This window comes from Rattus rattus, chromosome 14 (assembly GCF_011064425.1).
Source record: "Rattus rattus isolate New Zealand chromosome 14, Rrattus_CSIRO_v1, whole genome shotgun sequence".
Lineage (NCBI taxonomy): Eukaryota > Metazoa > Chordata > Mammalia > Rodentia > Muridae > Rattus > Rattus rattus.
The window spans coordinates 53,137,805-53,165,800 of record NC_046167.1 but is presented as its reverse complement, the minus strand read 5'-3'; the positions used below and the strand labels follow the sequence as shown (position 1 = coordinate 53,165,800).

General features: G+C 50.1%; 1 protein-coding gene across 1 annotated transcript; it reads left to right on the top strand.

Moving 5' to 3' along the window:
* The first annotated feature begins 9 nt into the window (after positions 1-9).
* Pxdc1 (PX domain containing 1) lies at positions 10-27,863 on the top strand. The gene is made up of 5 exons (XM_032885071.1): positions 10-868; positions 15,154-15,245; positions 15,995-16,112; positions 24,472-24,583; positions 26,809-27,863. Exons 1-5 carry the CDS (start codon positions 613-615, stop codon positions 26,924-26,926), a joined length of 696 nt encoding a protein of 231 aa, XP_032740962.1. The 5' UTR covers positions 10-612; the 3' UTR covers positions 26,927-27,863.
* Positions 27,864-27,996: the final 133 nt, after the last annotated feature.

The window sequence follows — 27,996 nt, the reverse complement described above, 5'->3', positions numbered from 1 at the left end:
ATCCCCGTGCGGTATGAGCCCGCGTCCCCGCCCCGTGCGGCGCCGCCTCGGGACTCTGGACTTCAGCGACGTGTCGATCCCACCCCCGCGAGTGCCGGGCTGAGTGCTCAACTCCACGCAGGAGAATCCCGAGGATTCAGAGTAGGAACGAGCAGAAAGTCGCCCTGCGCTCCGGGAGAGCGCAGGACCCGCCCCGCTTAGCAGCGGGGAGACAGGGGAGGCGGCGCCTTGCGTGGAGCCTGGGCCGGGACCGCCCGCGGCGGGTCAGCGGGAGGCAGGAGGGAGGTGCTGCAGCCGGGACTCGACGTCGACGCCCGCACCGCCCGCGATGGGAAGTGCCTTATAAAGCCGCCGCCGGAGCAGTCAGACAGACTCTTGGCGACGCCGCCCAGAGAGCGGGCCGCACGTAGCCGCCCCAGAGTGCGCGAAGAGCTAGAGCACATCCGCGGGGCATCAACTTCTACCCACCGGGACGCTTAACCGCCTTTGCGAGGATCGACCGCGTCCCACAGAGAATCCCTGATCGCCCCTGCCCAGACCCACTCTGCCCAGGCGGACCCCAGTCGGGGGCCGAGGGCGCCCCCGGCGGCAGGGGCATGCGCCTCCCGCGGCATGGCCTCGGCGGTGTTTGAGGGCACGTCGCTCGTGAACATGTTCGTGCGCGGCTGCTGGGTGAACGGGATCCGCAGGCTCATCGTCAGCCGGCGTGGCGATGAGGAGGAGTTCTTCGAGATCCGCACCGAGTGGTCGGACCGCAGTGTGCTCTACCTGCACCGCAGCTTCGCGGACCTGGGCCGCCTGTGCAAGCGCCTCCGTGACGCCTTCCCGGAGGACCGGTCTGAACTGGCGCGTGCGCCGCTGCGGCAAGGTGCGGGGCTGCGGGGCTGAAGGGTTGGGGCATCGGGGGGGCTGAGGGAGGGGCTCTGGGGGAGGAACATTGCGACGAGATCGCGTCTAAGTGCAGTGAAAACGGCGGGAAGAGTTTCCTAAAACTCTACGGGGCAACTGACCGAGGACATCTAGACCCTGTCTTCCCTGACTGGGAGCCGGCACGGAGCCTGGGGCGCACACTCTTGGAGGATAAATGAGATGGGTGGGGAAGGGGACAAGGTCAGCAGAACTGTCGCCTGACTGTCCCAAAGAGCGAGCCACTTGTGAAGAAGCGGAGCTCTGCTTTGCCGAGGCGACATCCAGATCTGACAGCTACTGGGTCCCAGCCACCTCCGGAGGAGAACCAGTGGCGGCTGGATTGGGTTTGCTGGAAAGCGTAGAGACAGTTATAGAGTATCAGAATTGGGAAATCGCAGCGGTTATGATCGCTGCCCAGGTCCTGCCCGGTTGGGCCCCATTCGTATTCGAAGATAGTGAGGCTGAAAGCGAGGTGCCACGCAGCAATCTTTCCCACCTCTCCTGGAGGGAGCCGCCCCGCCTGCATCTGTCCGGCCAACCCCAGGGTCCCCACCCCTGAGCTGGGTCCACATTCGGATTTGATTAGCCACGGCCGCCTCCTCCCTGGCCTTGTGACGGTCCTGGTTGGCCCTGACTGTTGTTTTCTCAAACAGCAGTGGCTTCCCCTTTCCCACTGCCAGCAAAAGGACTGGAAGAGTGGAGGAAACTGGAGAGGGATCTTGATAGAGATGGGGAAGAGTGAAGTGTGGGGCAGTTAGCGAGCAGGCGGTGGGACAGGAGGGATCAATAGAGCTTCTGAGCAGTGCCTGGCCTTCCGGGGCTCGGAGACCCATGGACCCAAGCCCGCAGTTTGGCAGAGTTCTCAAAGCAGCCAGCCTGTGACAGCTTGGGGCGAAGTTACTCAAGTTAGCCAGTACATGCCTCCTTGGCTGCCTGTCTGGCTAAGGGCTTGAGATAACCTCCGTTTCCCTCTGGTGATAGGTTCCACCAATGTGTGGATTATGGGGATAATTAGCTCCATTCTCATGACACATCCCCTGGCAGACACATCAATTGGATCGATTCCCAAAACCAAGTGAGTGTGGAAGCCGGAGTGACAAGCCTGGCTTAGATCTCCGTCCCAGCCCCTCCCAGTGGCTGAGCACCATTTTGAGATTAGACCTATTTTTATTGTTTTAAATTTGATATTTGTTTTTTTTTTAAATTTAACAAATGCATGTCTGAGTCAGGAAAGCGTAAGGAAGCGGTAGTGATTTACTCAGTGGCTTCTTCTGGAACAAGGCAGGCCATAAACAACTTGACTTCCTGACTCTCCCTCTGGGCAGGTCCCAGAGCTCTGCTGTGGCCACAGACAAACTAGAATCATTCATCGTCGATGAGGGTACCTATTGCCCGTGGGGTTTCGTGAGGGGTGAAATGCCTGGTTGTATCTGGTGACAGTGTCTGTAAATGCCACTTGCTTACTGTCAGCACCTTCTTTCTGGCCGGGGTGCTGGCTGCCGAGAGTGAGGGAAGGGGTGTGGCGTCGGTGTGGAGTCCCAGGTGAACAGGCCTTCCCTGGAGCAGAAGGGACGAAACCATCTTGCCTCTGCTCACCTGGCCTCTTTTGCATTTATGCAACCGTCTGGAGTCGAGTCACAGGCCCTGCAGCGTAGCCGCACAGGCTCCAAAGAGTAAAGTATTTAAAGGTGGTTAGAAGTGGGTGACTATCGTGGAGAAAACCACGGGCTATGAGAGCTGCCTTCAAGTATCTGAAGGGTAGGAAGTTGCGGAAGTGGGGGTCATATGTACTGACGGGGCTGGCAGGGACAGCTGGGGTGAGACACAGTGGCTGACAACCTGCTGTGGGACCATTAGAACTGCCCATCACTGGTGCCGGGTCCTAGCTGATGCAAACCTGTTATGAGGGTCCAGCTAATACTCCCTAGATGAAGACGAACCCTGGGAGCAGTAGAGAGGAAACCCTGAATCATGACCCATTCTGGTTCTCCTTTCTCTGCTTCATTCTCCCTTAGTACCACCCCCAGTTTCTTCCACAAAATCACGAAGGCCCCTTTTCTTTCATTGATCCTTTCAAGTTTAGAGGAATCGTGTGCCAAGTAAAACACCCCATAAAACAGAAAAGAGGATTCTACCTCTTTTCCATGCAAACTTGTTGTTTGCGTTAAAAATCGTATCTTCAAACTATCAACAGGAAAGGTGTCCAGCCGTGTGGAGTGCTGGCAATTTAATTTCTGTCCATCAGTTTCCCAAATCTGTATTTATTGAAATTTCTGGACTGGATTTGATTTATGTTATCTGGTTTTCATTGGAACATCTTCCCTGGGAAGAGGCTGGTGGTAGGTGCTTGACAAGCAGAAGAGTGGGGAGGCCATGGCTCTACCTCGTAGTCCCTCATCTTCATGCCGTTGAAGAGGCCCTGAGCCCTCTGTCTTGGCCCCTGCAGTATTGCCATGAGAGAGATTTTAGATGGGGAGAATCAGGCTTTCTTCTTCTGTGGTGTTATACTTGGTGGACGTCCACAGCCTTTTTATGTGTCTGACACACAGGCAAGGATAATGGTACCCCTGTGTGGGGTGGAGGCACGGCGCTCAATACCTTACCTCTCTGGCCTTCTGCTTGGCTGAGATCGGGTAGTGCTGATCTCAGCCTTGCTTCTCTCCTGTATGTTTTCTTCATGGAACCAGGTCTCTCCAGTCACTAACTTGCAACAGGTTGGTAGCTTATGACCAGAGCTGATGGAGCCACTTCTTGCTGTATTGTCTGTCCTCCTGCCCTGGGAGGGGGAGGTGGCTGCTTCCTGTGGACATTGTGCCTGAGTTGCCACGGCGTCCACCCCCTCTTACTTTTCTGTTCCTTCCACATGGGGCCAGGTCTTGTGTGTCTAAGTGCCCTGTGCTGTGTGATACCTACTGCTTCAGATTGTGAGCAAGACCTCTTCATATGTTTACATCTTGCATGTATGGGAAGGCATGTGCTTAAAAGAAGAACAGTGCGAATGTTTCCTGCTGACCAAGATTTGAGACTCCTGGAGTATTTTGATCCTCTTTGTAGTAAGCTCTCATTGCAGGGCGGTGACGTCTGAGGTGGCCTGGTTATCTCTGCTGCTACAGATTCTATTTCAAAGTGGCCACGTGAGCTCAGACTTCCGATGACTGCATTTTGAGTTTACATTCATTTATGTGGTCACATGCCGGCTGCCAGGCACCGTGCGGGTGCTGGGGTCAAGGTAGGGAGTAGCCAGCAACAGCTAAAACTGTTCACTATCATTTTAGTTCCTGCATTTTGGTTAGGAGAAATGCATTAGTAAGCAGGATCGATATCCAATAAAGTATGCTAGATACTGATAAATATTCAGAAGAAACTACATAAGCCACAAAAGAGGGGATGACTTTAGGGGCTGGGGACATATTTTGTTTTTAGACAAGGGGGTCAAGGATGATCTTACTGAGTTAGAGATTCAAAGGAAAAAAAAACAAATGCAGTGGGCACCTGGGGCCTCCAGACAGATAGAGAACACTTTGGGGTTGGGGGCTGGCAGTGGAGAGATCAGTATAGTTGCAGTGGAAAGTGTAGGTTAGGGAGCTGGAGAGGCAGATGGCGGTCAGTCACGACCTCCGTCCTCACTGAGGATTCCGAGCCAGGCAGTTGATTGAACCCCAGCTGATGTGCTGAGATAGACAGAACGGAACAAGAGAGATCACGGAGGAAGCATGGAGGGCTGCTGGGACCAGGGGTGATGGAACAGGCGTGAGAAGGGGCTGCACCCTGGCCTGGAAGGGAACTCCGTGGAGATTCTGAGGGACTAGAATCCTGGCACACTGTGCTGCAATGGAACCACGTCAGGAGGTTATGGAGTAGGAAGGGCTGGCTGAGGGGCCAGCCTGGAACCTGGCATTTAGCAGGCCAGATTGTAACATGAGCCGGCGCATGGTGTTCCTGTCCTTGCTGTGTTCGGTTTCGTCACCAATGCTGAGCACCTTCGGTGTATAGGACACTGTGTCTCCCCAGACTCGAGAGCCTCAGCTGGACACTGATACAGCACATGGCTCGACATCCCAGACATGGGCTCTGTTCTCCCGGTCTGCCGCAGCTCCCCATCGTGTCATCCTCACCTGGAGAAGTGTGACGTCACCGGCAGATGGGAGAACGGTGCCCGGTGGACGGACCAGCTGTGGTTCAGAGGCTCTAAGTTGTTTTCTTAGCGAGCGTGCTGTAGGCGGGTCTGGACCTGGACGGCAGAGCAGGGTGTGCCTGGCCAGTGACGTTGGGGTGTCAGGATGCTTACTGCCTGTGGTGTTTGCTGCACCCTCATCTCCATGTAGAGCTTCCCAGGCACATCTGCCCTCCTATCTGGGCAGCTTTTGCTTCTTGGACTTGGCCATTTCCTCTGACTCACCATTGATTAATTGATTGATTGATTGATTGATTGATTCTTTCATGTCTAGAGCCCCCCTGACCCATCCCGTCCTGGGGTGCCTGCTCCTCCTCTTTCTTTCTTGTTTTGTAATTGTTCCCAGATCCCTACCCTGCTGCCCACCCCAGGCTCCACTCTGACACCCTTGACTCCCTTCTTCCATAAATGATCTCTTGGCTACACTTGGTTTCTGATTCCCTGACTTCATGCCCTAGGTCTTGTATTATGACTTGGCCACCAAGACACATGGGCTGCCTTTCCTAGCTATAGATGGAACCAGTTAGAACGTACATAGCTGGCAGCTTGTACCTACGTCACAGCTTCTCCCACGGGATGCTGGAGGGAGAAGCTTGTCTCCTCTTCTCCACCAGGCCTCCCTGTGAGCCTGCAGCCAAGGCACCCCTGACCCTGTGGAGTACTCAAGTGGCTCTCCAGAAACTTAGGTCCCTTCCATTTCAAAAACCAGCTTGGGCCTGATATTTCTCTGCTGCTTTGGCAGACGCTTCCCAGAAGTAAAAGGAGGTCTATCCCTGCGGTGTGCATAGTTGACAGAGTAGCCGCAGTGCATGTGGACAGTAAGGCAGAGAGAATCACAGATGAGGTACCTCGCCACAGAGCTCAGCTTGCAGCAAGTGAGTGTGGGCTTGAACTTGGGAGGATGGGGGCTGGCAGGGAGGTACAAGCCAGCCTGTGTTTTGCCTGAGTGTCTTCGAAGCAGGCCTGGGACAATCGATTGAAGGCACTGGCTGTCATGGGTTGGCACTGCCATGGCACAGGAAGATGGTTATAGTATTTTTATATGTTGTGTGCTGGGAATTGGACCCAGGACATTCTCTGTACCTACTCTGCTTCTGAGCTAAACTCCCAGCCCCACGGCAATGCTGTTTTTGACATCTTTGGGTCACAGTATGCATGTACTGTCTGTTTTCAGTTGTCATCACTTAAAAGGTTGTGTTTTGTCACTTCTCGTTCCGGAGAAGACCTTGAGAGCCCCTTGATCTGACTTTTGTCCCTGCTGCTGGGAAGACAAGAGGGGGCAGAGTATGTGCTGTTCACCCAGCAGCCTCGGTATCCCCCGAATAGGGGGTCTGTGTGCTCCTGCGCTGCCAACTGTTCTGATGACAGCGAGGGCTGGTGCCTGTCCTTATCCCACCCCCGAGCTGAGCGATGACGGCCACAAGTTATTTCTTGGAATTTACGCATGCAAACTCCCTTTTCCCATTTGCTTGGAGAACGGACGTCTGCTTACCCTTCGCTGATGAGGAAAACATGTCGCTGTACTTGGACAGAACAGGGAAAGGAAGGGAGTGGAAGGGACTCTGCTTGTAGTGTCCCATTGTTACCTTTCCTGTGTGAGGACATCGAGGGCCTGGCAGATTGGGTGGCAAAGCAGGAGACACAGCCAGGTCACCATAGGAGGGCACCGCCTTTGCTCCTAGACAGGTGGGAGCTGCCCTGAGCCTTGTGGCTGTCAGCCAAGTAGCCTAATCCTCAGGGTTTGGGATTTCTGCCTTCCTCCTCCCCTTCCTCCTCCTCTCCCTCCTCCCCTTCCTCCTCCTCCTCCTATTTTCTAGTAAGCATATAAAGGAATAGGTTTCATGGTGACAGTGCGCACACGTATTTTATTCTAACTTGCCGACTAAACTGCCCTCGCCTGTCTTCCCTCCTAGCTGGTGGCTCTTCTAGATATAATAGCAATAATAACATCTGCATGGCAAGGTGGTGAGTCCTACTGAGTGACTGTAGCCACAAAGTGCCCAGCACCAAGCTAGACACATGGAGTTGCTGGCTTCCTCAAGATGTCTGTCCTATGGAAAGGGGTCCAGGCGGGAGAATGTGGAGACCGCAGCATCCTAGAAGGCTGACGCACCTAAGAAACTTCTCACTGCTCGCAACAGTGCCCTTTGCAGGTGCGACCCCACCCTCCCACTGACTCCCTGCCCTGGCTGAGAGAGCATAGCATGTACCACAGTGGGACTGATTGGGCCTACGTTTATTGCTTGGTGTGGGTCAGACTTGAGTGACTGGGGAATCCTGGGTCAGTGTGTGTGTGTGTGTGTGTGTGTGTGTGTGTGTGTGTGTGTGTGTGTGTGTCACTCTAAGAAATAGAATCTCCAGGCATGTGGCTTGCTTGCTGCCAGAACCTGCCTGGGAGGCCACGGTCTCCTTAAGCTCTGTGGGGCTTGTCTTTCTCTCCACCTCAGTTCTCACCACTGTACACTTTCCCAGCTTCAGGGCCTTTTGTGGGCCATACTTGTTCGTCCTTCAGACCTCAAGTGAGTAGGGGCATACTCTGTGTAGTCCTAGGGCCTGAGCCCTGCCCACCATGTGCGGTCAGTGTATGCCTCCTGAACACCTTGTGGACAGCACAAATATCCAGGAGAGGCAGGGTTTCTGCCCAGGTTTGAGCTATGACATCCATTCACCAACACGTGGTTTGTGAACTTTAGACAGTGTGCCTTTCCTGTGTGGAGAGGTGAAGACAGGCAGGTATCTTGTGCCTTTTGTTTAAGCCCAACTGTCAGGGCAAGGGGGGTAGCTTCGTGGTGGACCATATGCTTAGAATGAAAGATTTTAGGGTTGATTCCCAGCACAGTAGGAAAAGAATGGCAAAATGAATGGGGTTTTTGTTTGTTTTGTCAAATAGGGTCTCATCTTGTAGCCTGGGCCAGCTTCCTGAATGCTAGAATTACGGGCGTGTGCCACCATGCCTGGCTTGTGAATGGCTTCTGAAAACTGAGTTCTAGGAAGGGAATTTTGCTTAAGGTGGGAGAAAATAATGAGCAGAGAGGAGGGATTAGGAAACTGGGAGAAATCAGAACGTTCAGTTCAGATGCATTCTTACTTCCCACTTGGAGAAAACAGCTCGGTCCCTTTCGGAGGCCCCTGCTGGGAGCAGGATGTCAGAAGAGGAAGGAAGAACGGTTTCCTCCTGTGGGTTCCAGGGAAGGCTCTTCCTGGTCCCCCCTCTTCTGCCTCTCCTTCCTGCTTTTCATCCCTGGGAGAGAAGTGAGCAGGGCGGGGGACAGTTCTTACCTCTGTCTCTGTGATCTCTGCAAACCTGGTTATGCTCTGCTCAACGGGACAGAAGGAAGGGGCGGGCCAACCAGCCAGAGTCCTCTGGCACGTGGTAGGACCCAAAGGAAGGTTGTGTGTTCCTCGATGTTCTATCCGGTGTCAACACACACTTGCACACTTTGCACTGAGCAAAGACTCACTTGGGGTTTTCTAGGACTTTAGAACCTCCACTGGAGGACTGACCTCTGCCTCTGCTCTGTGAGCAGACAGGAGTGCCTGTTTAGAGGCTGGGGTTCCTGCTCAGTATTGAGAGCACTTGTCTTAGCAGTTCAGGGCCCGGGTTCTATCCTCAGCAGGCCAGCCTACAAGGAAGAAGGAGGGAGGAGATATTTAGAAATTATGGGAATACGTTGTGTCCAGAATCTGAGGTTTACTCGGCCTTTCAGTAACATACCTCTCTCACAGCTCACAAATAAATACAATCAGCTTTTCCGAGCCCTGTGTTTTTGTGCACAGCGCGTTGATGGACGCATTTGTTAAATGGGCAAGAAGCCGTTTCAATGAGGTTTGTTATCTGGGCCCATCAAGAAGTTTCCCCCAGGGCTGTCCTTTGTTGGGGAGCCAGAAAGCTTCCTCCCTCTTAAGAGAGGCAGGTGCTGTGAGCCGTACACAACCATTAATACATTTCTTCTCCATTATCCTCTGCTTCATCTGGCCTTTATTAACCAGAATTCCTCTGCAGAGGAAGCACTAATGTTAGAAGGGCTCCTTCATCCTCCAACCTCCCCCCCCAGTCTTCTGCAGAGGAAGCCTGGGGCATTTGTCAAAAGTATTGAAACCAAACTCTGTTTAACAGAAACACAGGACTTCAGACCCAGGTTTCTGAGATGATGAAACTATTTTGTTTATGCTTGCTTCATTGACTTTTTGTTCCCGGAATAAAGCAGGTGTTTACTTTTGCTAAAAGCAGCTAATTATAAAACAACCACAAACTATGTTCTTGTGAGGCTAAAGCCACACCCCTGGAGTGGAGGGGGGCAGCTCTGGGCTGACTTTGTTTTGAAATAGGGTCTCCCTATGACGTAGCTCTACCGTGTGGAACTCCCTGTGTGAACCAGGCCTGCCTCTGTCTCCTAAATGCCAGGATTTGAGTAATGCACCACCATGACCAAGCAGGCTGGCATTTAGTCCCTCAGTATTTATGTATTTGGGTTGCTGAAATATATATGATATTGTTAATAATTTGTTAAGCTTTTAACTTAACTGCTTGTACTAAGCTTGGATAAAATCCTTTTGCACAAACTATGTGTTGGGAAATTTTAGAAGTTGAGGTTATATGAATAATTTTTCAGAAACCAGAAAATTTTCAGGGAGAATGAAGACTTCTGGGTCAAATTCTTCCCATGTTGAGTAGTGGGCAAAATTATTTTGTTTGTAAAAGGAAATCCTTAGGCTTATGTGATGTGTTGGCACCCTCTGCTGGTCACCGTTGGAACTACAGCCTCCCAGTAATACTTTTGAGCGCATCTGTTCAGTCACCATTATCTTATCCACCTGCAGTATCGTTCATTACAATCTCAGATAACAAAATAATGTTATACACTACTTGGAAATCACAGCTCTTATGCCTGCTTCATTCAGGTTTGGTTCCAAGAATAAAGCAGGTGTTTGCTTTTGACAAAACCAGTTAAACACAAACAAATTCTCTGTTCTTTTCTTTCAAGGCAAGAAAGGACCCCTGGGCAGCTCCAGGCTGACTTTTCTTAAATCACTAGTGATATTCGGAATATCAAAACCAGAAGCTCTGGGTACTCTAAGGTTATTGTATTTAAATACATTAAAAAATAAAGTTGAAAATTGTGGTTTATGATAGGCAAGTGATATTTGGAAAAGCTGGTTCAAGCCTTTAAGAGCTAAATGACTTGAGTCCCAAGGGAAAATTTAGCAGGTGCAATAGGAAAGGGTGTGAATGTGAACAAGTAGGGCACTGTGCTAGTAGCCCTCCTGCTTGAACCTATAACTCCTGTCACCTGTTCCTGAAAAATTAAAGCAGACCCATATGTGGCCTGCCCTCAGAGCTCCGCCTTTCACAGCTGGTGCTTGGAGAGCCTGATTATCAGTAGTATAGTGACATCGGACATTTGGGGATCCCACCAGCTGTGAAACTAAGAAACCCCAGGGTTGTGAAACAATCAGAAGTTTCCAGAGGAAAATTTACTTCATTTTCTGCATTGTAGTCCTGGAATAGTGGGAAGTAGGGGTGTGTGTGTGTGTGTGTGTGTGTGTGTGTGTGTGTGTGTGTGTGTGTGTGTGCGCGCGTGCGCGCTCATGGATGTGTTCATTTTGTGTTAAGATACTTTTTGATAGAAAACATTTTAAAATTGATTGAAGGGAAGTGATGTCCAGGACCCCAAGGAAATGGCCCTGTGAGCTTTGGGGTTTGGGGCTGTCAGAAGCCAGGTGGACTGGTGGTGACTCATCTGTGCCTTGTTGGCCTGGAGGCTGATAGAGGTTAAGATCAGGGATGCTGGATGCTGGCTTTTCCTGCTTCTTGAGGCTCGCTCCTTAGCCCAGGAGCTGTAACTACAGCGATGGTCATCAGGTTGTAGTGCTGTTAGGAAAACGTCAGAGAAATCCACCGTTTTGCAAAGCTGCTGTACCACCTGGGGAAGGCGCCAGTGCTCTTTGACACTCAGTGAGAGAGGTTCTTGGAGACAGGATGTGGCTCCTTAAGAAAACTGACCTAGACAGTCAGCCTGATTGTCACCAGAGAGCCGGCACGCAGAGGTAATGGCCGAAAGCACCTGTCTCACAGCTTGAGAGAATCTACCTGCTGTCTCTTTGCTCACATGTGAGGGTCCCACAGGCTTCCTTCCCAATTCAGATGCCTCCCCTGTTTCAGGTCTCAAATACACTTGCTTTCCCAAAGAACACCACTTGGCTTTCATTCAGAAGCACAAAGACTGGTCTAAGGAAGCAGATGCAATCAGACCAAATCAGACTTGTAGTCTGAATGCCCCTGTGTCCCCCATAGTGCTCTCCTGGCTGCCTGTGCCAGACACAGGCTGCACTGTGGGCATGGGAGACCTGTTGGCCAGCAGGATCTGTTTTCTCAGTGCTTTCCCAGAGCTGTGAGAAATGGCACGGAACCAGTAAGGTATTCTGGGATCACATCCAACAGAGCCAGCATTCTGATGCTGTTTCCAGAGGCCCGAAGGACACCCTTGCTTTTCTCTACTGCATCCTGGGAAACGGAACACAGCAGAAACAGAGCACAGGGCATGAAGTTCATGTTGAGCATGAGACAAACAGCAAATGTATTTTCAGTAGACAAACTGTTACTATTGTGTTCCTCCTGGCTTATCTGAAATTCACAGTTCACTCAGTTGTGAAATCTGGCCGGCTTGAAAGACTGATTGTTGTTAATGCCTTCCTATTGCTGTGATAAAACAGTGACTGAGGCAACGCATGAAAGGAAGAGCTTATGTAGCCTTAAAGTTCCCGATGGGATAGCATGTCAGCAAGCAGTGGGCATGCAGCAGGAGCAGGGAGCCCAGAGCTCACATTTTGCACCATAAGCAAGAAGACTGAGAACTGGAAACAATGTAGGTTTTTAAACTCTCAAAGACTGCCTCTTGTAACACACTTCCTCCAATAAAGCCACACCTCTTAAACCTCCACAAACAACGTCACCAACTGTTCAACCATCCAAGCCTATTTGGGGATGTTCTCCTTCCAACCAGCACACTGGTGTGAAGCCGTGTGTGTTTCCCTCCCTGTTGGAGCCTGTGAACCCAACCAAGGGGAACAGAGGTCTTTCCCCACTGTGAAAGACCCATATGAAAGATTCATCTAGTGAGCAAGAATCAAAGCTCGTCGTTTGAGAATCCAGAATGGATGCTTCCACTCAGTACAGTGGTGTGGACTGGCCATGCACTGGATGCTCAAGACGGTGGTCTCCTACGAGGCATTCTTTCAGAGAATAAGCATAGTTGTGTCGGTGTGACGGGCCCAGAATGAGGATTGTAGCTCTCAAAAACCAGAGGGTAGCTTTGCCTCTTTGATGAGAGAAGCTCCCAAGGGACTGTTATGTGGTTTATTTTGGGGGGTGCATTTATTTCTCTTTACAATAATCCCAAGGAGTCCTCACTAGGCTCGGTCCTCTGTAGACTACTCTGTAGCAAGGAAGGATGTTCAAAGCAATCTACTGTGAGCATAGAACCTGCATCCTTCTGTACGCACACAGCTATACCCTCTTAATGACAGTGATGCTGAGAAAGGTGTCTTTGAGAGAATTCTGTCTCTATGTGAATATCATGAGTGTATTTACACAAACCGAGCCAGCTATAGTGTTACTAGGTGATATCTCTTATAAGACCAATGTGTCATATATGTCGCATGTCCAAAATGCCTCCCTGCCATGTCTGTCTCTGTCTCTGTCTCTGTCTCTGACTCTCAATCTCTCCCCCCAACCCCTTTCTCCACATAAACATTTGAAATCTGCTTGAGGAGCTCAGGGCTTTGACTCCTCTGGTACACTGGTATTTCTGCTTTGCCTTTCCCTTCCTTCAACAGACAGGGGTGGGGTGTACCTTAGGAAGAGCAGGAGGGGGTGGCCCAGTTCCTTCCTATAGTGATGGTTGGGGTGTTGTGCTTGAGTGTATATAGAGGCGGCATATATGAAGCCTGAGGTTTTCCAGTGAGCCAGTCGCAACCAACTCTGTCACCTCTGAGTTACAGTCATTGATGCAGGTGTCAGCTGATGCAGGAGGTCATTGATGCAGGTGGTCATTGATGCAGGTGGTCAGTTGATGCAGGTGGTCAGCTGATGCAGGAAGGTCATTGATGCAGGTGGTCAGTTGATGCAGGTGGTCAGCTGATGCAGGTGGTCTGTTGATGCAGGTGGTCAGCTGATGCAGGTGTCAGTTGATGCAGGAGGTCATTGATGCAGGTGGTCAGTTGATGCAGATGTTAGCTGATGCAGGTGGTCATTGATGCAGGTGGTCAGTTGATGCAGGTGGTCAGCTGATGCAGGTGGTCTGTTGATGCAGGAGGTCATTGATGCAGGTGGTCAGTTGATGCAGGTGGTCAGCTGATGCAGGTGTCAGTTGATGCAGATGTCAGCTGATGCAGGTGGTCATTGATACAGGTTGTCAGTTGATGCAGGTGGTCAGTTGCCCAAATCCCTAGCACTTTACCTTTTGTTAACAAAACCAAACCAGAGCCTGAGAGAAACTTTTCAGGACTGACCATAGTTGTGGGATCTAGGTCTCTGGGGTTCTGTTGCAGACATAGGGATTGTGCCATGCTGGTCATACAGAGTTCAGAGCAAAGCTAGCATACAAAGGACTCTTAATTCCATCCCTTGAAAGCTGGTGGGAGAGGCTGAAGTGAGAAGTCCTATCTTTACATCGCTCATGGGAGACAGTAAGCGCCACATATGGCCTTGAGCTATAAGACTTTAAAAATAAAATACTGCACAGACTAACAGCCTGTCAGAGCCTGTGGTGACCACTCTGCGGTGCCTATAACAAGTACCGATGCTTGGGTTCCGGAGAGGGCCATGAGTCATGCCCACATGGGTTTTCCCTGAGATCTATTTTTCCTTCTGAACATTACATTTAGATGCCTTGCCTAAATATGGGCTCCGATTACACAGGCCTTGTGGTCTGGGCAGCTGTCATGGGCAGAGTGAGTCCTCTCCTGTGTCATTAGGGGTAGTGGATTCTGGGCCACCCACCCCTTGTGCAGTCATCATACTGGTGGCAACTGAGGGGTCTCTGGCTAAGCTGTGCTGTGTCTAGGTGTTAGTGACATGGCCCCAGAATGTCCCACTGCAGGAGATCTTACGGCCCTGTTATACTTCCACTGTTCTATGTGTGACATCAGGATGTCACAGCAGAATCATACATTACAGATAGGCTTCTTGGATGAAAGTTAGCAAGGACCTTATAGGTTAGCGCTTGACATAGGAGGCCAAGCCAGTACTGAATTTCCCCTATCTGAGGCTTTGTTTCTTGCTCTTTTAAGTCAGAAGTTCTCAAAATAAGCAATTTCTACTTGTTTTCAAATTCCATGCCATTCTGAGGAGCACAATGAATTGTTAAGCTGCCCATGACAGCTGCCCATAACCTGTCTCCCCTGGGATGAGACTGGTTCCTTTGTCTCGGGATATATCGATCTATCTATCTATCGATCGATCGATAGATAGATATGCGCTACCTGAGCGCCAATCATTAGCCATGAGCAGCTGTCTTGACTATTGGGCCTCTCGTGTTTGGTATCTCAGAGTGCTCAGAGTCCCATGAGCCCACTTTTGTTTAATGCTGGTCATAAAATGGGAGAGTAGCTATGTTGGCTGTTCGGGCATGCAAAGAGATGCTATGGATCCTCTCTTCAAAAGAAGAGGTGGATAGTTGCATCTGAATGAGGAAACAAAAACCCAGAAATGCAGGCAGAGGGGGCTACAATTTACAGTAGAGGGTATCATCTGTCTGTGAAATTGTGAAAGCGAAATTCACGACAGCTTTCCCATCTCAGTTTAAACTGCAAGAGCAACAGCCATGGGTACGGCTGTGATTTGAGCTAAATTAGGGTGGAAAAGGCTTTGTCCTTTTAGGTCTGGCTCTATCTGTGGTTTTAAGAATTCAGGGAAGGCACTGAGATGTGTCTGCCTTAAGAATAGGACATTTTGCTGTGGAAGGTGACATTGGGGTGGTGTCTTCGAGGGACACCTGTTGTGTAGCTGGTGCATATTTCATCATAGGCTGCTCGCCTGACTGACCCGGCCATTTCTGTCTCTGTTCTAGGGCTGCTGGCCATCAAGGGTGCACATGACATAGAGACCAGGCTGAACGAAGTCGAGAAGCTGCTGGAGACGGTCATTAGCATGCCGTGCAAGGTGAGCAGGGAGGCCAGAGTGGCCCATCCCCAGCAGGCTTAAAGACAGCTCCCTGCATCTCACTCAGTGTTTCCTTCCCATCAGAAGTCCAGGCACATCTAGGGAAGGGAGACATCTCTGGGCTCCCTGCTGGAGTCTTTTCTTTCCTGGGGACAGAGTAGAAGGAGAGCCCTGAGGTGCGAAGCAGGAGTGGACAGACAGAGGCTTCTCCAGAAGCAGAGGCCTTTGCTCTCTTCCCTCCCCTCAGAACCCTCTCTTCTTGCTTAGATTTAGAGCGGGCACCAGGAAGCTAAGAGCAGGGTCAGCATCCACACTGGCAGCTCCGTGTTCAGTTACATTTCTTTATAACTGAGCCTGTGAGCTTGGTGCAGGAAATAAGAACCTGGAGGGTCAGGCAGAACTCCTTAGCTCTTAAAGGTTCTGTTTCCCCGCTGGAAAAATGGGGCACATAGAAGCAACCCAGCAGATAGTAAGGAGGGAGCCAGGTGTGATACACCAGCTTCATGCAAAGCATTCCACAGAGCCACCCGCCCCAGCGAGAGCCCTTGCCTGTAACCACCATAAACAAAGAAGCTACAGTGATCCAGTCACCGGGCACAGCCCATCAACCAGCCCCTGCACAGGTCTGGGGCTGTCTCCTGAGCATCACATCAGTTGGGGTCACCTCTGTGCAGGAACACCATCCCAGCACACACGTGGGACCTGCTGTGGAGAGGTTTGCCTCTTCAGTAATCACTGGTTGTTCCCAGTATTCTAGGTCTGAGGTTGTCCTCACCTTCTTTGAAAGATCGCCTCTGGATCAGGTGTTAAAAAATGATAACGTCCATAAAATCCAACCCAGCTTTCAAAGTCCTGTGAAAATATCAGGTAAGAGCCTTGCTGGAGGCCTGGGAGGACTGCGGTGAAGGTGTGGGAGGACTGCAGTAAGGGTGTGAGGACTGCGGTGAAAGTGTGAGGACTGAGGGGAAGGTGTGAGGACTGAGGGGGAGGTGTGAGGACTGAGGGGGAGGTGTGAGGACTGAGGGGAAGGTGTGAGGACTGAGGGGGAGGTGTGAGGACTGAAGGTGTGAGGACTGAGGGGAAGGTGTGAGGACTGAGGGGAAGGTGTGAGGACTGAGGGGAAGGTGTGAGGACTGAGGGGAAGGTGGGGACTGGGGGGAGGTGGGGAAGGTGTGGGGACTGAGGGGAAGGTGTGGGGACTGAGGGGGGGAAGGTGGAGGGACTGAGGGGAAGGTGTGGGGACTGAGGGGAAGGTGAACTGGTGGAGGACTGAGGGGAAGGTGGAGGGACTGAGGGGAAGGTGGAGGACTGGGGGAAGGTGGGAGGACTGGGGGGAAGGTGTGAGGACTGAGGGGAAGGTGTGAGGACTGAGGGGAAGGTGTGAGGACTGAGGGGAAGGTGTGAGGACTGAGGTGTGAGGACTGAGGGGAAGGTGTGAGGACTGAGGGGAAGGTGTGAGGACTGAGGGGAAGGTGGGAGGACTGTGGTGAAGATGTGGGAGGACTGTGCTCAGTGACTGTGGTGGTTGCAAGACCTTTCCAGTGTGGAACTGGAGGAGAGGTTCAGTCTCCAGCCTTGGACTCCTGAAGGTCACTTCCCCAAAACAGAGAAATGATCCCCGAGTTCTTACTAAGCTGTGTAAGTGCCTTCCGCTTAGTGACTGCTGGGTATGTCCTTCTTACTTCCAAAGGGGTTAGCTTGACATATTAGTTAGAATTTACTTAAGATAGAGTATAACAACGATGAAAATATTAATGAGGCATTCTTTTAAAAATATATTTATTATTTTAATTCTGTGTCTGCCTATGTGTTTTGTCTGCATGTCTGTAGTATGTATATTTACATGTGTGTGCCTGGTGTCCACAGAGGCTAAAGAAGGCATTGGATCCCTCAGAACTGGAGTTGTAGACGGTTGTGAGCCGCCAGGTGGGTGCTGGGAACTGAGTGTGGGTCTTCTGGAAGAGCATCAAGTATTCTTAACCGCTGAGCGTTTCTCCAGCCCCAGGAAAGCATTTCTGAGGTAAAGACTGGAACCAGTAGGCCGACTGACCCGCGGAAGTGAGGGAACACCTGAGAGGCAGTGTCGAGTCTGGCGATCGGCTTTAAGGAAGCTCTTAGCTTTGGCACTGTGGACACTGACGGTGTACTGTGCCTTCTAGCACCGAAAGGCAGCCTCTGTAAGGTGGGGTCACCATGGCAGGAGCTACGTAGGAAGGAAGGAGCCCATGACCTGTTTGCTGTTTTCCTGACAGCTGGCTCTACTTGTGCAGAGAATTGTATTTTGTTTCATGTTTTGTTTCTTCAAGAGGCTAACCATTAACTCACTACATAGCCGGGGCTAGCATTGAACTCACAGCAGTCCTCCCCAACTATGTCAACCTCCTCAGTATTGGAATTGTAGGCATGCACCACATGCGGGGTGGCTTTGGACCATGGTACCGAGGAATAATACTTTGTAGGAAAAAGCGCTCATCCTCGTGGCTTCCAGGACTGGGTTAATCAGCTGGTGGCCTACAGGGTGACACTGGCGTTTATAAGAGGAGAGGGGGACATAAAAGGAGATCCAAGGTGGCCTGACTTGTGGAAAGGAGGGGAGAGGAGTCTGTTGTCCATCACTGCCTTTCTGAATGGTGAGAAGCTGATGGAACAGGCGCTCAGAGCCGTCTGTGGGAGGGGCAAGGAGAGGAGGGGAGACCGGAAGGGACAGAGTGATGTGCTAGTGTGTCTTTGTCACACAGGGATGACAGTCACAGTTGTGTGCACAGGCGAACTGGGTGGATGGGTTCTAGGACCTGGCGAGGGAGAGTCCATGACCGTGAGTGCACAGGGTGGGTGCCATTGTGTGGCAGCTTCCTGGGTTGTCTTAGAGGCGAGTGGGCAGTTTAAGGTCCTAGGGGACTTTGTTAACCTGTACCTGGGCTCTAGAACCTTCTATCCAGATGATTGCATGTAGTGAGGCTGTTTGTCTGGGTTGTCTGAACGATGGATGACTGTTGATCTTGTCATATCATCTCCAGATCTTGGGTCTCTTCCACTGGACTCTGGTCATTGGTTGTGCTGTGACCTCAAGGGTCACCAAGGCAAACCCTCCCACCCGCTGTCATTTTCTCCAAGTCTTTTCATTTAAGAAATGGATGTTGATGGCCAAGGCCTACACTGACCTTTCTCTCCTTCTTTTGGGGGATTTCTTCCTGCACTCTGGCATTCGGAGAGATGGTGGGTGCCGTGGAGTGGCACAGAGTCCCCTTTCTGGGGATGGTGACTGGGCCTTTTGTGTCCCGTCTTTTCCCTTTGAATGTTGAGGCTGTAGGTGGTGAGGGCTCCACCAGATGGCAGCAGGCACTGATTGTACTGAGTATCTTCAATATTCTGGTGCCTTGGCAAAGATAGCCACTCAGATTTAAGCATTCATTTCCTGTGTTGATCTAAATGTTTATCAAACCCAAGGGCACAGAGATCTTGAGTGTGACTACACAGCACAAAGGAAACAAAGTTCTCAGCTTCACCTGGTCACGCTAGTAGAACCGATAGAATTCATCCTCAGAAATGGGTTGTTCCCATCAAGGTTTGAAAGGAAATACATTTTTTGTTGTCCTTTAATCCACTATCCATTTAATCTTAGCCATAATTTTTACTATATGGGGATAGACAAGCCGTCCAGTTAATAAAAGGATATTGTTTATGTGTTCATTCTGTTGGAGTAAACTGATAATATAACACCAGGGAGGACTTAGGAGGGAGGAAGACTGCGAATGCTTCCGAGGCTGGAGAAGAAAAGGCTGCAGAAGTAAAGGGATCAGAAAGTTGGTGACCTGGAGGGGTGGTGGTACAGGGCCCATGTAAACTTTGCCTCAGTTACAAATTAGGAAAATCACCATTGCCACACCTTGTACACTAACTGGGGAATGTTGCAAAAATTATCCTTTGAGGAAGATAAGCTAAGACCAGTGGGGGGAAAGGAAAAGGAAAACCAGGGCTTTCACAGTGTCAGGCTTACTTCAGGGACACCGGGTTAGCATCATTGGTAGTCCTGTGCACACTGTGCAGTACACACGTACATACATGCACGCCCCATGCTTTCACAGAGGGTCGCTCAACACGCCGTGTGGGATTCCTCCCAGCGACATATCACCGAGTTCTAACCACCTGGATATCCAGCTCCAGGAGGTGTTGTAAAGTAGCTCACCTGAACTCCTTACAAGGTGTGCACGAGAAACAAGAACAGACCAGAACTGTCAGAGTCAAGGAGATCAAGACACAACAGCTCAGCGCAGCAGGGTCCTGGGTTACATCTGTAGCAGGAGCAAGTGGCAGTCGTGAGTCATAGAGAAACCCCACTGAAGGGGCTTTACACTCAGCGTCATCGTCCCCTTGGCATTCTCTGGAGGTGATGAGGGACCCTAACTGTATGAAGTACTGACAATGGGGTGGGGGTGGGGGGCTGCTGTGGGTCGTGTGGGAGCCCTGTCTGTGCCTCCATGGCTTACCTGCAATTCTAAAGTTAACTGTTAATTAAACATTACAGAAGACGAACACGGGAACATAGAAGCATCTTGTGGTCTGGAGAATGGCTCAGTGGTAGAACCCTTGCCTTGAGTTCGACCATTGCACATGGCATGGGGTTAACCTGAAAATGAACTGTTTCTAGCGTTAGGGTTGGAGCCTGAAAATTGAACTAGCTAGTGATTTTTGCTGTGGATCTTAAACTGACATGTGAGAAACTCATATCTTGAGTTTGTTTGAAACTGGGCTGCAGGCACTGTAATATTTCCTTAGTTACAACATTTTCTTCTTGTGCGACCACAGGTGGAAAATCATGACCAAGTGACATGGTAGTAATTAGTATTATTTGAGACTTAAGTGTTTGATAGAGTGATAGATAAAGTACACATATCACCTTGTTTAATGTGCAGCTGAACTCTGTAAAGAGGCTAACAAGCAGAACTAACCTGTTCTCCAGGCACAGGTAGCAGGAACAGGGTTGGAAACAAGATATACTGGGGGTCAGTGTGCACACGTGTGCTGTAGTCTGCAGTCCCATAATATGAACATCAACAAGGCCTTACTGAGCTTAAAGGCACAAGTCCTTGGTGGACAGCACCCCTGTTGGTTACTTTCCTCATTACTGTCACTAAATACCCCACCAGACACAGCTTAAAGGAGAGAGGGTTTATTTTGACTTCCAGTTTAAGAAGGGACACGCCCATCCTATGGAGGGAGGCGTGGTGGTGGTGGTGTGTTACATTGTATCAATAGCGGAGGGGCAGAGTGGACAGGAATTAGGGCCAGGCTATCAAACTACAAACCTGACCCTAAGTGACTCACTCCAGTGAGGCTCCCCTCCTAAAGGTACCCCAACCTTCCAAACCAGCATGGCTGGCTGGGAATTAAGTGTTCAGACACACAAGCCTACAAGGGGACATTTCACACTCAAGTCACAGCAAGAGTAACTTCCCAGGAGGCTGTTGTTCAGTGTGTAGATGGCATCTGGGGAGGACAGTGCTGCAGGCCTATTAGCAGAGTGGTCATTTTAAACCGATGGCCCCCTGCATTGAGACACGTGACAAACTCACACTTCCTTTATTGTAAATTTTGGATAACCCTTCTTAGGTTTTTAAGTGATAACTCTTCTTTTTTTTTTTTAAAGATTTATTTTATTTATATGAGTACACTGTAGCTGTCTTCAGACACACAGAAGAGGGCATCGGATCCCATTTCAGATGGTTGTGAACCACCATGTGGTTGCTGGGAATTGAACTCAGGACCTCTGGAAGATCAGTCAGTGCTCTTAACCACTGAGCCAACTCTCCAGCCCCGTGATAACTCTTTTTAAAGGCATTGTTTTTTAAGTGAATGAAAGAAATGAAAATATAAATGTCACAGAATCTTTGCTCCAGTGTTAGCTAGCTCAGGCACAGGGAGACCCACGTGTGTCTGGCTAGGTTTTGAGCCTGTTTTTGTACCTGCCTTTGTGTTCCTGTTTCTTGGTAAGCCATCCCTTTTAAGCTGGCTTGGAGTGGATGCGTTGAAGGTTGATAGACTCCATCTGTGTGCTCATGAGTTTGAGACTGGTGGCTCAGCATGATGAGCGTGATGAGGGTAAGGCTGGGGATCCATGAGGAACCCAGGGCTTCAGGGGACCATCCTTGATAAAATACCAGCAATTTGAGCAATATCCCTCTGAGGCTTGGATCTAGGACTTGGAGAGACTGAAGACTAATATGCCTTAGTGTCCTCAGGGCCCACCTGGCCTTGGGAACTCTAGATCTCAGTAATGTTTCCAAAGACTGTTTGTCATAGACATCTGAGGAGTGACTTGCTCCAAATCTATTCTGGAAGAACCAGTAAAGATTCCATATCCTTGACTCTGCAGTTCGCATTCAGCAGAGATTCGGCATGCCGATGGCTTCAGGAGTTTGTACAGGAGTCTCTTGTATCCCAGGATCCCTTCCCCACCCCAGATTTCCTGGGTAGGAGGGAGAAGGAGACGTGAACTGTCAGTTAGCAGTGTGGAGGCTGTACTGGGGCTGCCTGCACTTCCTCAAGCAGACAGATTTGGGTCAGAGTTAATAGGAACGGTAAAGAAAGTGGCTCTCTGCTGCCACGCCCTCTGAGTGGGGAGGCGAGAGAATGGGAACTTGTGTGTGGTTCAGCGATTTTCAGTCTGACCGCTCACTACCTGAGCATCTTCCCTTCACTCTTTGTACACAGAAATGACCCAGCTGACCCGCGTTCCCAGACTCCTTACTTATTGGTTTGCTGAGTCCCTCCCCAGTGCTGCAAACCATTGGGTGGAGGAGCGAGGAAGACGGCAGGGGAGGGAACCACAGCTGATATCCCATGAGTGTAGCTGAGGGAGAAAACATGCTGCAGGCGACACATGACACATGCTCGCCCCTTCTCCAGAAAACCAGGCACACATTTCAGCAAGTGCTTAGCAAACTGAAGAAAAGTCATTTTGTGAGAGTGAAGAGGAAACCTATTTTTCTTTATTTCTTTCTGGGTAGCTCCCTAATTCTCTGTATATGGACAGAGGTTCTCAGAAATGCCTAGGAAGGTTAAAAATAATCAGTAAGTGATCATTTTCATCATGAAAAAAGCAAATCTGCACACTCAGGAATAAATTAAACTATGATCTGGTGGGGAGGGGGGCTAAGATAATTCTTTAGAAACAAAGGCATCACATTCAGCAAAGATTAGGCAGGGAAAGATGCTCTTGTTGGCTGTGTGGGCCTGTAGAAGAGGAAAGGCTAAAGTCAGCTGTGTCCCTAGTGTGAGGATGCAATCTGTGGGCTACACGTACCCAGCATGTGGGGTATGTGCTAAGTGTGTCTTTTAGGGAAAGAGCCTTGCTGGCGACTTCAGAGGTGGCCCTGAGCATTGAGCTCAGCTGCCTGAGAACCAAGGACGGGAGATGAGTGAGGCTCACAGAGAGGAGGAGTCAAGGCCAAGATGGCAGCAAGCCTAAAGGAGAGAGATTCAGTTCCTTCTGAACCGTCAAGGCTACAGTAGGTAAAAAGAAGAGAGCCGAGCCACACCAGGTTCTTACACAGTCAGCCTTCTATGTCTGTGGGTCCCGAGTCTATGGATTCAACAAAGCACAGGCCAAAATACTGGGGGAAAGTACTAGGTCCACTGATCATGTGTAGCCCTTTCTCCTCAGTCATTATAACAATGATTTACATATCATATGCATTGCATCAGGTATTATAAGTGATCTAAAGATGGCGTAAAGCCTAGCGGGAGGATGGGTGAAGATTCTAGAAACACCACCCCAGTTTGCATTAGAGATTTGAACATCAAAGGTTTTGATGCTCAAAGAGGGTGTCCGTAACTGAATGGATGGGATCCAGGACATCGTAGGATGCTAGAATGAGGTAAACCCTTGGACATTCTCAAATGCAAACCTGACGGTTTCCCATAGAGGAGAAGAGTCCCAAGGCCACATGGCTGCAGTGTACACCTAGTGCCAGCCGCCAATCTTCCACTTCAGCTCTTTCAGCCATAGAAGAGCCCTTGTAAACTAACTACCAGTGTAGATATAGGAAGCTGCTTTTGTTTGTTGGTTTTTCTACAGTACTCACATCTGTGCTTATTGGGGAAAAATATTAACGTATATATTTTATGATGCAAAGTTGGCAAGCCGCTCATTTAAAATGCAATCTGATCTCATCCGATGCTCAGCCCCACCCAGGATGAAGATTCTGTCAGCTCTGTCTCAGCTACAGACCAGAGCTCAGAAAGGGCAGGAATGTGGCTGTGTGATGTCACACGTCACAGTGGTGGATAGAGCCTGCCTCAGACTTGCACCCAGTCCTCTGTCTACTTCCCTCCATCCTCCACTGTAAACCCACGGGCAGAGCGCACATGGAGGTGCTCCGGTACCAGAGGATCTTGATTAAGGGATAGACATACTGCTCCTGTGGTACTGGTGTCAGCCTGCCTGTGTGAACACTAGAGGGATTCTCTGGGCTCCGGGAGAGAGAGCTGAGGACAGTGGGTGATGGGGAAGGGGGAGAATGATACACACTTCAATTCTAAAATTTTATTTCACACACACACACACACACACACACACACACACACACACACGTACACACATACCTTCTCATTACAAGTTCACCCTCCCATTTTCATGTCTTTTTATTTTATTTTTTTTTAATGATACATGATATTTAGGGTTGCTGTTGTGACCACAGGTAGGAGGTTACTTACTGAGCAAGGGTAACTTGACTGTGTCTGCACTGCTGAGGAAAGTTGCTCTCCCTTCCATGGTCCCCATTAACTACTGAGAGCTCCTTGGGAAAAGGTGGGGCCTTGTAAGTCCCTCTTCTGTCCATGACAGAATGTTGCTGGGCCCAGTCTTGTGCAGTAGACACTGTTGCTGTGAGATCCTGGGTACAATGGCTATGTGTAGTCCAGAAGAGAGCCATTCACAGCCCTCCTCCCCATCCTCCAACTCTTACATTCATTCTGCCCCCTCTTCCACAATGAGCCTCAAAAGGGGTAATTGTAGGTGCCCTGTTTAGGCCTGAGCACTTAGCAGTCACTAATCCTCACCACTGTCTTCGATTATGAGTTTGCATTGATAACTGTGATAGCTGCCCACTTCAAAAAGAAACGTCTCTGGCCCCAGCTGAGAGCAGTCCATCTATAATAAATCCTGAAATTCTAACCTCCAGTACTGACGTCTCCTGAATACTTACCTCATGGCTTTGGTTTTCAGAAATCATGAGGTCCAACGGATTTTGTTTGGCAAACACAGAAACAATAGTCATTGACCACAGCATACCCAATGGGAAGGACCAGCTCCTGGATGCGGACTCCACAGAGCATTTGTGAGTGCATGTTCTCTAACGTGTTTTCATACAAGGGGTTGAAAGCTGGGGTGGGGTGTGCAATGCTCTACAGCCGTGGTTCTCAACCTTCTCAATGCTGCAACCCTTTAATACCATTCTTTATGTTCAACACAGGTCCTCCTGACTCCAGCCATAAAATTATTTTCATTGCCACTTCATAACTGTAATTTTGCCACTGTTATGCAAGATATATGATATGCAACCCCTGTGAAAGAGTCATTCGACCCCCAAAGGGGCTGTGAGTCACAGGCTGAGGACAGCAGCAGACTCCGCCAGTTTGGGCGTTCCTAGTTTAAAAGTCTCTCTCACAGTCTGGAGAGAGTTTGGTTAATTGATCTAGGGGAGGAATAGTCACCCAGTCACCAGCTGTGAGGGGCATTCAGAAGAAGTTACAAAACTCCAGGATCAGCTTGTGTTGGCTCTGAGGTGTGAAACACAATACTCTGGTCCAGAATCCAGGATTCACACGCCTCCACACTTCCTGGACAGGGACTGTGACATTTGTCTTATAAGTTGATGGGTGATCCATTAGAACCCTAGTCTTTGATTACTGAGGGGCTTTGATTACTGATGGCTGGACAGCCAAAGGCCATTGTTGCCTGCATTCTTCACTCCTCTGCAATGGATCTTCTGACTAGAATGTACTGTAGAGAGCCCGCCACCTAGAGGCCAGCGGGAGCAGCTACCTGCTTGCTTGGCTCCTGCTAGTCAGGAGGTCTAGCTTTGTTGCTAGGTATTCCTGGGGACACAAAGGGGTCCCTGGGAGTGTCCCAGAGGCAGACCTAGGCCCTGTAGCAACTGGTGATGTGAAAGGGTCTCATATGTAGCCAAGGGTGGCATTTTCCAGCATCAATAGGAGGAAAAGCCCTGGGTCCTGTAAAGGGTCATTTCTCCAGTGTAGGGTAACGCCAGGTGTTGAGGTTGGAGTGGGTGGGTAGGAGTGGGGGCATTCTTATAGAAGCAGGGAGAGGGGGGAAAGGGGATAGCATTTGAAATGTCAATACATAAAATATCCAAGAAAAATAAAATTAAAAAAAAAAAAGTCTCCATCTGACTCCTCTACCATGACATCTCACACAAAGCTGAAGGCCTTTCCTTCTGTTAACACTCATTCAGTGTGCACCAGCATGCCATCCTTACCAGCCAGAGGTCCCCAAGAAACCACAGGTGGTGGGTGCAGCATCCCACGTTATCTTGGCGAGGTAGGCAGGGATTGCGCTGTTCACACAGTTTCTCACCTTATTCTCATGCAAGCTTCTACTTCCATGCCTCTGAGAAAGTTCTTCATTATTCCTGGGAACGGTACCCCACAGCAGGCCTCAGCCTGTGAACACTCAGAGACTGGAAGGCTGGTGGCGCTTGAGACTTACCCTATGGCCTTGGGCTGGCCGTAGTGAGTGTCATGCAGCGGAGTGCAGTGGAGTCTCTGCAGAGAACATCCAAATATGGCCAGAAGGAAGATGGGCACCAGTGAGTGGGCACTAAGGGAATGGAGTAGGAGGCCCAGCAGGAACCCTGGCAGTGCTGGTTCCAAGGCCTTTGGTGGTTCTTCCTCCAGTCTCTTTCATCCCATCTTCAGGACATCCTCTGCTTTGAGGGGAGGTGTGAAGGCAGAGTGGGTGGTGGGAACAGCCCTGTGCACACACTGTGTAAGCTTCCCATACCTGCACAACTTCCATCCTTCAGAACCTGAGTCATCCTACATCAAACCAGGCTTGGCCACTGTGGAGCCTGCCTCCCTGACCCTGGGGAGGTGAATCTTCCTTCCTCCATGATCATAGGGAGCCTTCTGTAGTGTCCCTTCCTGGTGTCCTTGCAAGCTCCTGAGGACCCATCACCTATACCTGCCTGTCCACTGCTGATTTCTCAGCTGACACAGGGCCTGACACAGAACAGGGGCCAGGATATCACTGTGAATAAAGGAAGCATGAAGGCCCCACCACCTTACAGATGCAGAAAGTAATCGCAAAGATGGCAACGCTCTGAAGTGTAGCCTAGGCGGTACCACCCAATTTTAATAGTTTGTGTGTTCACAGTTCTTCCCTTATTGTCTGCCACGGGCCTGGAAAGGACCCCATCTCATTGATGTCCCTTTTCCCCTTTCATAGAGCCTGAAGCCCTCAGTATTCTTGTACTGCCCCCTTTTGTTCTCTCTCCTAGCTGGGGTTCAACATGGTGGCCTTCACCTCCGTTGTCTCTTTCAGGTTTGAGAATGGTGGTGAGTTCACCTCAGAGTTGGAAGATGGTGATGACCCAGCAGCTTACGTCACCAACTTGTCCTATTACCATCTGGTTCCATTCGAGACGGACATTTTGGACTGAGCCTCTCCACAGGGCCTTGTCTGCCTCTACTCTTGACTGCGTGTCCTCTTGCTATCTACTGTGTACCCCCAAGGGCCAACGCTGCTGTTCAGCCTGGGCCTCCGAGGGCCCTGAAGTTCAACAGGCCTGGGTTTCTAGAAAGCGGAGGAGGCACAAGGGATCTGGATGACCACAGGCAGCTCTGAGGGCCTTCTCCCTGCACTCAGCCTGCCTTTTATGGGACGCACTATTCCTGCAGAGCATGCTTCCTCTTGTCTCTGCTGGCTTGGGGAGCATTCCTCTTGGTCACGTGGCCCTGACTCCCCACTTTTCTCTTGTGTGACAAGGGCACTAAGCTTTTCAAGAGGATTTTTGGTAAGTTACCAAGTTCTGGACCTCATGGGCAGGGGATATTAAGTAGCTCAGGACTTTCCTGAGAAGAAGGACGTGTGTCTTCTCTTTTTCTTCTTCTTCTTTACATCTGCTCCCTGGAAACTGGGTTTGGGGTCAGTTGGAAGGAGAGTTTACACAACATCAAGCTTGGAGAAGATGGCTGGCTTTAGGGCGGGGAAAACATTCACAGTCCGGTGCACATGAACCAGGTGTAAAGTTTTCTTCCAGAGAAGAGAGCTCCCTCCTGCCAGCACCTGTCAGCTCTTCTGCCAGGCGGTGATGTGGTCACCACTGCTTAGGGTGCTCAAAACCCCTCCTCTGGTAAACTCCATGGCATAAGTGCCATGGTGAACAAGAAAGGAAGGGCTGGGGAGTAAGGGAAGCTTACAGCTTGGACCGCAGAAGGTCTGGGTCCTGCAAGCTCATGTCTTCACTGTGTCTACTAACGACCAGCACTTGCTAATGTAAATAATAGTAAATTATTGAAAATTCTAATTCTTTTACACAGTCTGTTTTTAATCTATTTTAATGAAATAAAATCTATTGTTCTACTTTGATCTATTGAGGATGTTGTGTGTCAAAAAGATGTGGTTCATTTTATCGACTGCCTAGGGACAAGAAAGAAGGTGGATGACGACCTTCACCCCAGCCCCACCTCCATCCTGAGACCTGGCTTTAACACTCTTCCTGACACACTG

Excerpts from the sequence above, each read along its gene's own strand:
- Pxdc1 (XM_032885071.1), top strand. The coding sequence starts at position 613 with ATGGCCTCGGCGGTGTTTGAGGGCACGTCGCTCGTGAACATGTTCGTG. Across the intron at positions 869-15,153 it reads GCGTGCGCCGCTGCGGCAAG|GGCTGCTGGCCATCAAGGGT; the intron begins GTGCGGGGCTGC and ends TCTCTGTTCTAG. Across the intron at positions 24,584-26,808 it reads GCGGACTCCACAGAGCATTT|GTTTGAGAATGGTGGTGAGT; the intron begins GTGAGTGCATGT and ends TGTCTCTTTCAG.